Source organism: Fundulus heteroclitus, chromosome 14 (assembly GCF_011125445.2).
Source record: "Fundulus heteroclitus isolate FHET01 chromosome 14, MU-UCD_Fhet_4.1, whole genome shotgun sequence".
Classification (NCBI taxonomy): domain Eukaryota; kingdom Metazoa; phylum Chordata; class Actinopteri; order Cyprinodontiformes; family Fundulidae; genus Fundulus; species Fundulus heteroclitus.
This window is the reverse complement of record NC_046374.1, coordinates 34,655,262-34,668,828: the sequence shown is the minus strand read 5'-3', so window position 1 is coordinate 34,668,828 and position 13,567 is coordinate 34,655,262. Positions and strand designations below refer to the sequence as shown.

General features: G+C 41.8%; 1 protein-coding gene across 1 annotated transcript in view; it reads left to right on the top strand.

Moving 5' to 3' along the window:
• Nucleotides 1–13,346, top strand: part of LOC118565781 (type II inositol 3,4-bisphosphate 4-phosphatase-like) — a 30,373-nt gene extending 17,027 nt beyond the window's left edge. The window contains exons 9-19 of the mRNA XM_036146776.1: nucleotides 901–1,066; nucleotides 1,162–1,359; nucleotides 1,443–1,569; nucleotides 2,529–2,740; nucleotides 4,202–4,325; nucleotides 4,448–4,574; nucleotides 5,334–5,474; nucleotides 6,872–6,969; nucleotides 7,751–7,848; nucleotides 10,344–10,498; nucleotides 13,051–13,346. Of these exons, the coding sequence (XP_036002669.1) occupies nucleotides 901–1,066; nucleotides 1,162–1,359; nucleotides 1,443–1,569; nucleotides 2,529–2,740; nucleotides 4,202–4,325; nucleotides 4,448–4,574; nucleotides 5,334–5,474; nucleotides 6,872–6,969; nucleotides 7,751–7,848; nucleotides 10,344–10,498; nucleotides 13,051–13,171 (1,567 nt within the window). The 3' untranslated portion in view covers nucleotides 13,172–13,346. The remainder of the gene's footprint in view (nucleotides 1–900; nucleotides 1,067–1,161; nucleotides 1,360–1,442; nucleotides 1,570–2,528; nucleotides 2,741–4,201; nucleotides 4,326–4,447; nucleotides 4,575–5,333; nucleotides 5,475–6,871; nucleotides 6,970–7,750; nucleotides 7,849–10,343; nucleotides 10,499–13,050) is intronic.
• The last annotated feature ends 221 nt before the right edge of the window (nucleotides 13,347–13,567 follow it).

Genomic DNA, 13,567 nt, shown 5'->3' with positions numbered 1-13,567 from the left:
GAGGAATCCATCTTGGTCAAGAATAGTGCTGTCACCTCCCATTTTGTGACGTCACTCAGCGGACCCGCTGTTGAGCAAGTCCCAACGCTCTGTTTTTTGTCACGAGGCACTATTTTCCAACATGGTAACGACTGGTGCTCTGTACGAAGCAGAGAGTGATGAAGTACTTAGTGACAGTGATGGGAGCTCCGTGGAGTCATCATCATCTGACTCCACGGAATATATATATATATATATATATATATATATATATATATATATATATATATATATATATATATATATATATATATATATATATATATATATATACACACGTGTGTGTGTGTGTGTGTGTGCGCTCCGCCGCAGCACGGCTTTACCGGCGCTGCAGCGGAGGAGAGATCACGCTGAAGTGACTTGAGTTATATTTGCCCCCTAGTAAATAGGGCAGGTGGTCATTATTGTATAAATATTAAAATATAAAAGCGTTCCAGCACATGCTGGGGCGGAGGGATACCACATCACATGTGGGCTGAGGGACTGCAAAGGCTTTCCTTCCACTTAACTTTCCATTAATATCTCAGAATACAGGTTTCCATGAGCAGCTTCTGTCTCTCTTATTTATCTATTTTTCTCTCTCATTTTAGATTCACTAGGTTCACCAACCTGAATGAATTTCTAAATTATTTTTGTTTATAAGAGAAATTTTGGAGGTTTTTGTTTAAATTTAACTAAAGAAACGGGAGCAAATTGTGTCTTTGAGACAAAGAGCTGCTCTCAATGAGCCTAGTCCAGTTCAGCTCAGGAGGTTTTTGGCTTCAGGGGTTCCTCCCTCTAGAAATTATCAGCTCCTGGGGTGGAAGCAGCAGAAGAAGAGCTTCCCATGACGCTTCTTTATAACGCCTCATCCCTCTGCAGCTCCGTGTCGTATTCCCGAGACGAGATCTGCAGAGCCAGGGAGCTGCTGGCCAGCGTCGCCCGGCTGCAGCCTCTCATCTTCGGGCTCGCTGAGGAGCTGCTGTTCGTCTGCGCGGAGGTAAACTTCGGCCGCCTGTGGGAGGCGCTGGACAGCCTCAAGGAGCAGGTGAGAACAGGAGAGCGCACGGCTAACAGGAAGGCTTGCTTTTTTTTTTATTTTTAGATGCAGATAAATCATCCCTTACGTCCTTCTCTCCTCAGACCTCGCTGTTCATTCACGCCCTAAAAGACGAACTGGTTAAACGCGCCCTGCTGGACATCCACGACCAGTCCGCCTCCAACAACCACAGCGACCACGTGCACAGCAACGGGTTGCACTGCGAGGTCGCCCCAGCCGACCAGGAGTGGGCGCCGTCGCTTCGGCTGCAGGACGGCGGCGAGTACGGCGGCGAGGAGTGGGCAAGTTGGAGCGGGTGTGGCCTGCAGTTCTGGCGTCGGCGTCTGTCGTGCCGGCGGTGGCGTAACGGTGTGTGTTTGGGTAGGACCGGACGTGGGAGAACGTGGGAAAGTGTCTGGACTGCATCCTCGCCATGGTGGAGCGTCTGCAGGGCCGAGAGCGCCTCCTGCAGGAGCAGTCGTCACCGGGGGACGCCAGGTCCCAGAACGCAGGTGGGACAGAGGGACATGTTGCTGAAACACAAGGTTCTCTAAAGAGGTTCACATTTAGCAGATTTTTTAATTACAGGTGACAGAATTTATTGTAATTGAGGTTTTTTCCTAGTTATTTTAATCACAAATTGTGTCACAAAGTAAAAAAATAGTAATTCAATTCAATTCAATCTTCTTTATATAGCACCAATTCTTGAAACATGTCATCTGAAGGCACTTTCTAAAGTCAAACTCCATCAGATCCTCCAGGTTGGTGAGAAAGTTTCCTCTCTAAGGAAACCCAGCAGGTTGCATCAAGTCTCTCCAAGCAGCATTCACTCCTCCTGAAAGAGCGTAGAGCCACAGTGGACAGTCGTCTGCATTGTTGACGGCTTTGCAGCAATCCCTCATACTGAGCATGCATGAAGCGACAGTAGAAAGGAAAACTCCCCTTTAACAGGGAGGAGAACCTCCAGCAGAACCAGAACCAGGCTCAGTGTGAACGCTCATCTGCCTCCACCCACTGGGGTTCAGAGAAGACAGAGCAGAGACACAGAAAGCACAGAAGCTCACATTGACCCAGGAGTACTTTCTATGTTAGATGGTAATAGTGGATGATCTGTCTTCTCTGGATGATGTCACAGCTAACAGAACGCCAGACCAGGTGTACCTTCTATGAAGAGAAAAATGAAGTTAAAAGCTGAAATAACAATAAACAATGCAAATTGGAGAGCAGTAGGATAAATCAGTAGAGTGAGAGAAATAGGCCCTGATGTCCTCCAGTAGCCTAAGCCTATAGCAGCATAACTATAGAGGTAGCTCAGAGTAACATAAGCCACTCTAACTATAAGTTTTGTTAAAAAAAAAACATAACATGCCAAGTAAACAAGCTGTCAAATAAAGGAAACTAAAATAAATGGATCTAAGCAGCTGACGAACGACGATAAATGACGCTGATTTCTTCTCTTCCTTTCCTCCAGCCTCTCCTTCCTCCTGCTCCTCCTCCTCTTTATCCTCCTGGCAGGAGCAGCTGCTCCCCCTGGTGGTCACTCTGAGAGACTGCGTGCGGGAGGCAGTGACGAAGGCTCGCGCTGCCATGACCTTCGTCGTCCTGCAGGGGGCAGTGGCTGCGACTGTTGCTCAGGGTCCCGCACAGATAGTCCAGCGGCGCCACGCTGTCTTCAGCCAGGGGGTGAGTTTTGCTTTTTTCTGTTTTTTTATTTTTTATTTTATTTCTTAGAGAGGAAAAAGTTTTAGTTTTTTTGTCGTAATTTATTTATTTTTTGTTTAAAGTTGTTTTTCTTTCATGTTAATTCAATCAATCAATCAATCAATCTTTATTTCAGACACAAAAGAGGTCCATAGTAAAAAACAAATGATAAAAAAAAGAAAAAGACAAACAAGGAATAAAATGACAGTCACTGAGCCACAAATAAATGATGACGCCAATGTTTCCACAATCTTGAGAAAAATCTCACTGTACTAAAAACAGGGTTCACTAAAATTACTATTATATTATTGTATGACACAGATAATCTACACATACATTTATACATGAGATTCCTGAGTGCAGCTGCACATGTGGGAACAGCGGTATGTACAAACATGTGGCTAGCACTGCTCCATCTAGGCACTTTAAGTAGGAGCCTCAGGCCATCATTGTATGCCACATAAAGTTTGTGCAGGCTACTTTTTTTATATCTTCGCCATAGATGGGCTGTGTAAAATGAAGTGTAAAAAGCTTTAAAAAGAGCTACCTTCACAGAGGATGAACACATACCAAACTTTCTGTTCAAAATATTAGCCTGAGCATATATCATGCAATACTGCCTACGAATGTCACGATCATCAAATAGGTCATCAGTTATGTAATGTCCCAGATATTTAATTTCATTGTGTATATTGAGGACAATGCCAGATAAAGAGAAGTCAGGGGTTATCAGATGCTTATCTGATCTACTTCTAACAATCATGATATTGCTTTTCTTAGCATTGTATTTGACATCAAAATCACATCCATATTGGGAACAGACCCTTAGTAATTGTTGAAGGCCAGCACTATATGGGCATAAGACTACCAAATCATCCGCATACATTATGTGATTGATTATGCGGTCACCAACTACACAGCCTGTTTTACAACAATTCAGGCGCCTTGATAGTTCATCCATGTAAATGTTATTCAATTCAATGTGTTATTTTGTTTTTTCTTATTTATAAGAATCTATATATGTTTCTTTTTTCTCTTTTTAATTATTATTTCCATTTAATTGGTGATTTTTATTTTTATTATTATGTTTGTATCTTCTGTTGGCTCAGTTTTGCTGTATTTGAACTTATTAACGTTGTTTTATTTTTATTTGCACATAAAGGAAAAATGGTAAAAAAAAAAACTAGAAGATATATAAAACACAATTTTATTTTTTTTGATGCTGACTATTACAAATTCATTAAATAAAATATATATTCTGTGACGGGCCTTGTTTAATATGAATAAATATCTAAAGAAAACTTCAGAGGCACTGAACTGGAAAGTTTCAGGTCTAGTGCCCCCTAGTGGCTGAGCGTTACATGTTGCTGCTTTAACAAAGTGAGACTGGTCCTTTAATGTCCAGTTTAATTGTTACAGTCTGTCTCTCTGTGCGTCTCCCAGCTGTCAGCCGTGGTTTGTGGCTTCATGCTGAAGCTTTTCGGGGGTCTGGAGGATCCAGAGTTCCTGCAGCAGCTTCTCTCTGTAGGAATCCTGGCTCAGTTTGAAAGCCTGCTCAGCACCTACGGTACGGTTCCTGTCGGGACGGCGCCACTTTTCCATCAGGACGACGGCGCCAATCGAGCATTCAGAGCGTGTTCCTCTTTATTCTGGTCTGAATAATTCACAGCGTGTCTGCGTGTGCGTCAGGTGAGGAGGTGGGGATGCTGGAGGACATGGAGGTGGGTGTGGCCGACCTGAGCAGCGTGGCGTTCGCCATCACCGAGGCCAAGTCAGAGCAACCAGACGACCTGCTGCCCACGCTCAGGGGAACATGGTGAGAACACACACACACACACACACGTTGGTATGTACATCACTGTGGGGACCTTCCATTGACTTCCATTCATTTTCTATTGCTTTCTATGCCCTGAGCCCAACCCTGTATAGAGCTAAAACCCTATCCACGGAAATACAAAATAAAAAAAAAATGTAATAAATAAGATAAAAAATACAAATTATAAATAAGACTATACTTAAATAAAACAAATGTTAAATAAAAACTAAGGTGGTAAAAGCCAAAGAATAATTTTAAGTAAAACTTTAAAGATGGGCAGTAAAGGAGCCTTTCTTGTGTTCAATTAACTCAGTTCTCTTATTCTTAAATCTTATAACAAGTTCAGCACTAATTAAACGATAAATAATTTAAAGCAGTCCAATAGAGACAATAGGAATATTATATTTGTCTGAAACCTGGGCAGACAACAGGGAGTTGAGCTCATGCGTCGGCCCATGACTTGTCTTTAACTCCCCACACTAAACTTTTTTGGTCAAATGACTGAATTAGGAGGATGTCAATGTGATACTAAACCCACCTAAACCTTATGGTCACAGATACAGACCTAACCTTAACCTAAACTGAATTACCACCTTAGCCCTAACCCTAGGCATTAGCCCAATTTGCATTGTGTGGATCTTGGAAAATGTCCCCACAGCGTTGGTCTACTGTCAAGATTTGGTCCTCACAACGATGGACAAACCCGTAGACAGACACACAGAGCAGCTTAAGCATGGTGCTATTCTCTCCTCCATCCAGGGGCGGGTTTGTCGTCCAGGTGCCGCTGCCCTCTGAAACCTTCAGGTCGTTGCCTCAGGAGCTCCAGGCGGGTCGATTGATCCGAGTCGAGCCTGTTCTCTTCAACGTCGGGATCAACCAGCATCAGAGTCTGGCTGACAGGTACAAACCCAGCAGCTCTGAACGCACATCTAAGTCAATAGCTTCATATCTTAAGGAGGAGACACACCAGGCGCAGCAAAGCAGCATGCGCGCGTGTCAAGAGATTTACACTAGATCGGTGGTTCTCAGATGCTTTCTGCTGCGCCTCTCTTTTAAAAAAGGAAAGACTTTCATGCACGTATACGCTCCTATTTTGGAAGGAATAAACAGGAAAACAACATCCTGTGTCAAAGTTCACTTCCAAAAGTGTTAAGTAGTCACCTGATTGGTGGCGCTGCTGATTGGTGGGATGCACCGACTGTCGCTGAGCACTCTGCCTTCCTCTCTTAGCACCGGTGTATTTACTGCTTTAAAAAATGTTAAAGGTATACTATGCAACCGGGGTTGATTTTCCAGCAAGGCTCCCCCCAGAGGGCGAAAGTAAAAGTGCACTGTCATAAAGATGCTCAGCTGTTCTGGTTTCTCCGTCAAGCCAGGCGCGGTTGTTTTGAGCTTAGCAGACAGGCGAACGCAACGAAAAGTGGAAAAAACGGCAGTACAAACAATGACTAACACAGTGAAGGTATGAACATGCACACAGAGAGAGAGAGAGAGAAACCATTCCAATGTTACTTACAATCACATCAGCAGAAACGCGAGGTCCGCGTCAGCCTTGCAGCTTTCTATGTTCACCCGTGTACGACTCCTCTCTCTGTCCAGAGCCCTTTTCCTCTCTCTTTTCTGCTCCAACATGGGCTTTCGCTGTTTTCTCGCTGGTTCCGCCATGATAAATGCACAAATATCGCCACTGCGCTACCAACGAGCATGCCTTTCACTGGGGGCGTGTAGCAAGTGCGGTATTTCCCCTACAGACCACCAGGGGGGCCGAGAAAACCTTTGTTCGACCTGAAATGACTCATTTAATCATTCAAAACGGTATGGAACACATTAATTAACTGAAAAATGTTGCATAGTATGCCTTTAAATAATATCCCAATGTTGGAAAAAAAAATGTCATGACCCACCAAGCTCCAATTTCCTCGTGTCTCCTTTCTATCAAAATTTCTTTTTTCCTGCTTTTCTCATTTTCCTGCTCATCTGATGAGTTCTGTAGCTAGTCTGGCTTCTTGGAAGAAAAATCTGAAGAGCAACTGCGTGGAAGAATAATGTATAGAATAATAGGCTTCTTCAGGAGTGAATGCTGTTTATCGGGACTTTGATGCAATCAACTGGTTTCCTTATATATGACATTTTTGACCAATCTTTATAATATGATTGAACTTGATTTTGTAAAGTGCCTTGAGATGACATGTTTCATGATTTGGCGCTATATAAATAAAATTTAATTGAATTGAATGTGTACTCTAGTACATCACAGTATTACTGGTGACTAAGGCCTTGCTTTCTGTGGTTTGCAGGTTTGGAGACAGTTCGCTGCAGGAAAGAATAAATCAGCAGAGCTGTGAACGTCTCAGAGCTTATTGTAACAAGCTGAGGGACAAACTTCCTAACACGGGTAAGACTGAGACGTTTGGAGACGTCCGACAAACTGTAAGGGCCAATGGAGGTCTCTGTTTTCAGAATAATATAATTATTACATAGGGTTTTTCCTAAAAAGTCCTAAATTCACTGAGTTATCCTGCTTCTTTAATTATCTAATTTCCATACATCCAAGTAACGCTACCTGAAATAATAAACAATAAAACGCTGCTGAATTGTGCTTTACTGAACTTGGTGCCCAGATGCCTGGAATCCAAGTTCACAAAGCAGCAAATGGCTTAATGGAGACAGTAAAGAAAGGAAATATTGCATTTAGCAAGCATGCTTACTGACACATTAATTATATATTAGTATTTGGTAAAGTGGCTACTCAGGTAGTAGCTGATCATAACATCTGAGTCAATATTTCAATAGATAACCAGACAGACACAAATATAAGGTAATGTGCAAACTATGGAATCTTAAAGCCTAAAATAAAAGTTATACAAAAATAACATGGTTCCAGATTAACAAATTCATGCAGTGGAAACACGTTTCCAAACATTTTTTTCTGCATGAAGCCAATGAAACCAATACCTACAGTAGGTAATAAAGTCTATTTGTCTACGGTTTTTTATTTACTTGGCCACTAAATAGCAGAGCAAGGTTCAGTAGGAGGGAAATAACATTAAAACAACAAAGCTTGTGTATAAACAAGACGTCTCACTTTGACATAAAGTGTCTCTCTGGTGACATTTTGCTTTAAACGAGCCTTTCTAACAGACCGTGAACTGAAGCAGCTCTCTTCTCTCCCTCAGCTGGTATCCAGTCACTATTAGACCTGCTGTCGTCTCTTGATCGCAGCGTGGAGGCCAAGAAGAGGAAAAACGTGGAGGTGCTGTGGATAGCAGCTTTCGTAAGTCCTGCTGGTATCTGCTGTTTAATCACAGCTGATCATTTTAACTGAGCTTCCATTAAAACAGCAGAAAACGGTTAGATTGGGCTCATTAACGAGGGACGACTGAGTGAAAGAAACAGAGAAACAAATGATTACGGCCTTAAAAGTAGAAAGGAAAATCTTTCAGTCCAAAATATATTCTTCTATCCACCTTTAATAACTTTTCGCTAACATTCACTATAGTTTTTGTCTTCGTTTTTATGCAGGTAAATCTCATTAAGACTCCAGGATTCAACCTTTGTTCAGTTTTTTTTAGAAGATTTTCTGCATAGGACTTTAAGGAAGGATTTTCATCAATTATTATATCGTGTTATTAAATGGCAGGGAGAGCTGCAGGGAATAATTTTTCTTTGTTTGAAAGCAACAAAGCTTTTGTTTTTTTTTTTAGTGTTTAGTACCAGTTTGCAGAGGAAAAAAAATGACTGGGTAATGTCAACTGTGTTTGCATAGCTATAAATACTTCAACATTAAGATGAAAATATGAATCATGTTACATTTTGGGGAAAATTGTGAATCTATATTGTAAAAAGTGTTAGCACAAATACTGAGCCCTGGAGCACACCTTATGTAAAATTTAGGACACAAAATTAAAATTGTAAAATTAAACAGATGATTTCCAAGGCATTTAATGGAAACTGATTTATTTTCAGCTAATTTTACCTTTTAAAGCAGGTTTTATTTTTTTTATTTGGATTCCTGTACTAAACGCAGAACGCCACCAAGTGTAAACGGACTGCCATAAAAACTCCACCTGGGGGCTGGTGAACACTAACGTTCAGACTTCATTCCCAACGACATTCCAGGCTTTTCCCTCTTGAATCATATTTTTTTTGCGTTTTTTTTCCCACTGGATCTTGGACCATTCTTCGTTTCCCTGGTGAGATGCTAATAGCCGTTAGCTGCATGTATGTGTATACTTCCGTTGAAATTGTGATTAACTACGAAAGGCTTTATTTAGTAACACAATGAACAAAACAACTCATAAAACACCAAAATAACAACTAATACTGCAGCAGGACATGATAATCTTTCATAAAAACTTTGTATGTAACCAGAGTGACCTACTGACGTATAGAAAAGTAAAATAACATGGCTATGCACCTTTAACCTGCAGCCCGTTGTGCTAACAGTGTCTTCATATCTGCCATCATGCACAACTTGGAGATGTGTGCGTTCATCCACTGGTGGAAGCCCTGTTATACAGTTAGCATAGCACATCCAATCCTTTTTATCTCTGTGTGGAAAGACTGAACACGGCGCTATTATTGTAAATCATGGATTTACATGTCACTTGCTTGTTGACGTCCCTGTTGCAGCGTAGACAGTTGGAGGCCTCCGTGTCCACAGCACTGCCACTCCAAAAGCAGGTTTTATTTTTTTTAATTTGGATTCCTGTACTAAATGCAGAACGCCACCAAGTGTAAACGGACTGCAGTAAAACCTCCACCTGGGGGCTGGTGAACACTAACGTTCAGACTTCATTCCCAACGACATTCCAGGCTTTTTTCTCTTGAATCATATTTTTTTTGCGTTTTTTCCCCCCACTGGATCTTGGACCATTCTTTGTTTCCCTGGTGAGATGCTAATAGCCGTTAGCTGCATGTATGTGTATACTTCCGTTAAAATTGTGATTAACCTTTATTTAGTAACACAATGAGCAAAAACAACTCATAAAACACCAAAATAACAACTAATACTGCAGCAGGACATGATAATCTTTCATAAAAACTTTGTATGTAACCAGAGTGAGCTACTGACGTATAAAAAAAGTAAAATAAAGTGTCTATGCACCTTTAACCTGCAGCCCGTTGTGCTAACAGTGTCTTCATATCTGCCATCATGCACAACTTGGAGATGTGTGCGTTCATCCACTGGTGGAAGCCCTATTTCACAGTTAGCATAGCACATCCAATCCTTCTTATCTCTGTGTGGAAAGACTGAACACGGCGCTATTACTTTAAATCATGGATTTTCGTGTCACTTGCTTGTTGACGTTGGAGGCCTCCGTGTCCACAGCACCTGCCACTCCAAAAGCATTGCAGTAAATTAGGCTACTTGGACCATCGCCTGGTTTTGTCGGCTTATTAATGACGCAGCTTTGGCATGAAGCCTGTGAGGCCGCTCCTGCTTCGCTGCCTGATGATTAATCCACACAGGAGAAAGTATCACTGCTGCTTCTGTTGGAACCAGGTCCATCCATGCAGCGCCCAGGAAGCAGAGAAGCTGCAGTTCCAGAAATGAACCATGAGGATCACAGAATGAAGGTTCTGTTCATCCTCAGAGCTGCTGAGGGGTGTATAATGTCTGAATTTACCCAAAAAGAAAAGGATTTGTCGATTTAACAGCCGGGGAGTGTGTGTTTGTGGGGATGGGGGGGCATGATGACGCTGGAGACAGAGTTTGCCTGTCGACGGTCTTCTCCACACGCTGTGAGGGTGTTTCCTTGTGTGCAGGTGTGCCGTAAGGTCAACGGCGTTCGCCTGACGAGCTGTAAGAGCGCGAAGGATCGCACGGCGATGTCTGTGACGCTGGAGCAGTGTACGATCCTCAGAGAGCAGCACGCTCTCAGCCAGCAGCACTTCAGCTCCGCACTGGACAGCATGAGGAGGTGAGGCTCATTAAACTCCTCCTCCTCCTCCTCTTCTTCTTCTCTCTCACTGCGTCTTTGACCTTTATTTTCTGTTCAGTCTTTCAGTATTTCTTCTTTTCTTTTTAATTTTCTTCCCTTTTCTGTGTTTTGTTTCCTCCTCCACCTTCTCTTCTGTTGTCCACCCCTGCACACGAACGCTCCTCCTGCAGGTCTCGTCTGTCCTGGGGACAGATGCTGGGCTGTTACGGCCACTCGGGGCTCTCTATGTCGGGCTTTGAGCCGACAGAATGCCCCTCGGCTCTCCAGGGCTCCTGGCTTCAGCTGTGTTTGGCCTCCAGAAGACACTTTTACCCGTTAGCCTTCCTGCTGGTGACTTCTCACCTCCTGGTGCTCTGGCTCATATTCAGCCCGGTGGTTCTGCTGCCTAAGTACCAGTAAACGGCCTCAGCGGGATGAGTCCATGATAAACGTTCTCCCAGGTCTGTCCAGAGCGGCATTGGGAGAACGTAAATGTGCCCGAAGAAGCTTAGAGATTATTTATTTATGTATCTGAACGTATTACCAACCAGTTTTACTGTAGAAACATTTTTTGTTTCTCAGAAAGTGAGATTGTTTTACGTATTTTTGCACAATAGTTTTGGGGATTATTTTTTTATTTAATCTGAGATTATTTTAGATACAAACCACTTGGAATATATATTTTCAGCTTCACCTACTTGCCTTTAATCCACTTTAAAGCTTCAGCTTTGGTCACCGCAGCGTTTTTCTGTCTGTGGTCCCGTTTTTCTCTCAGATTGACCTCAGGTTGCCGGTTCATCCACTCAGACTCAGTCTGCAGCCGCTGTGTTTGGATTCATGTGGATTTTCCTCCTGAAACTGGAAGTGAAGGGCATCTATCTACATGTTGCACTTCAGATTAATCATGTTTTAAATGCATACATTCACCACCGTGTGCTGCTGCTGACGGAGGGAGAGGATCTTCAGTGTAGCTCAGATTTAGGCGAACGTTCATCCATCCATCATCTAGCCCTGCTGAAAGTTGTCCCCGGTGTTTCTCCAAGCTAAATATCTTCTATTGACACAGATGCAGTTTACAGTTTTCCTGCTGCAGCTACAGAACTTTTTCAAGGTTTCTGCATGTTAACAGTAACATTGGGTTCATTATAGTTGCACAAGTTGCTGCTTTTCACCAATAGTGAGCTCCAATTTTTTTAACCAAATCTGGTAAATCGATTTTTTTTCCCATTTTGTTTCATAAAACTAAATAGCTGAAGTTGTTGTTTTTTTAAATGTACTTTTATTTCAATAATCTCACCTGGGAGTTGACCTGAATTCAAAGTGCAACTTCTTATGAGCTTTAAAACATGCTTATAAAACAAGATGGCAGGCCCCGCCGTAGTAAATAATGAAAATATAACACAAAATGTTTGCTGCTAGTCAAGCTGCACTTCACTTGTGTATCTTCACACTAACTTAAAAAATGACTATAAGACTAAATTAAAGCTTCTTGTTTTAGGGTAAAAAGGTTTCCTCTTGGGAATATTTTAACAATATATCTTCCTAACCATATGTTCAACATTGCATGCTATTACAAAAACAGTTTCCCCTTTCAGGACTGATGTTGTCCAAAGTTTCATGTAAGCTCAGGAGAAGATATTGGCCAAAATAAATACAGTGAAAAAGCTTGTTTTTCCAAAATTAAATCTTTAGGAGTTGCAAATTCAAATGAATTGATAAAATCAATTTATCACTCAGCCCTACTGGCAATAAAAAGACCTTTTTATGGAAAAAAGTGTTGGTTCCTGTGAAGATCAAATTTATTTCTCTTCTCAAACACCAGTTTCTGATTCCCAGATCATTTCTGTAAGAATTAGTAGAACCGTTCATTTATCCACTCTTAGTAACAGTTTTCTTTCCCGGGTTTATTTGTTGAGTTTTGCTGCCACCTACTGACCAAACTGAATGCTGTGAGTTTAATTTAAGTCGATAAAAGATCAAATGCAGCCCTCTGGATCACCTTAAATAAGACATTTGTCCCGCCTGTGTGACCCAGATCTAAAACAAAAGGAAATGTCACAGGGAGAGAAATCCCAACAGTATATAAATGTAAACATATACTGTTATAATTATAATTTCCCCATTGTTGGACAATAAAGGAGCTTCTTATCTTATATAATTCACTAATTTCAATAGCAATACTACTTGTGTATTGTTTTAAAGCTCCTTTATACACTTTAGCGTTCAACTTATCTGCCAGGTGATGAATGAAAACTATAAATATTAATATTTTAAAGGTGTTGCTCTTGTTTATTTTGGGAATATTTTGTTCTTATTTAGTGTTGGTGCTGCAGTAAACTGTTGGATGAGTTTGAAACGGATGTGTTTAGTTAACTCTGCTGTAGCTCAGCGTAAAAACATCTGTTCAGGTCGCCTCTAATGGCCTCGTAGGACTACAGATTTAGTAAAGTACGCCCTTTTTTATCCATTACGGAGCAGGACTTGTGTTTTTCTGCCGGCCGTTGTCGCCTGGTTGCTGATCTGTGGCTGTGTGTGCTGCTGCGTGTGTACAGGGACGGCTGCAGGACGGAGAACGTCCAGAAGAACGTCGGCAGCAGGAAGTTCGCCTTCAGCAGCGTCCAGCTCCTCACATTCCCCAAACTCTACAGACCTCCAGACGGCAGCTACGGCTAGACGCGCCCACTCTTTCTACTTGTATTTAAGTCCAAAGATAGTTTATTTTTCTCATGCGAAATGTGTGCGTGTTTGGCGGGCAATGTCTGCAGATTGTATTTGTGTGTGAGTGAGGACCACGTAGTTGACTGTGTTCCAATTGCAAACATGTTTCTGCAATAAAAGACTGAACTCTTGATGCCAAACTGTTCTTCTGACATGAAACGTTGTAAATGACGAGAGAAGGGTTGTTCCAATTTACGAGCACTGCAAAAGTCCTCCATCTTTCCCCACAGATCATAAAGAAAATGTACATTTTAAAGTTCACGATTTTCATTGATCATCTTGTTTGTTCTGAACATTAAGCCTGACTAAAAAAACAACACAAATAAATTCAGTTTACCCAGATTATCAGAT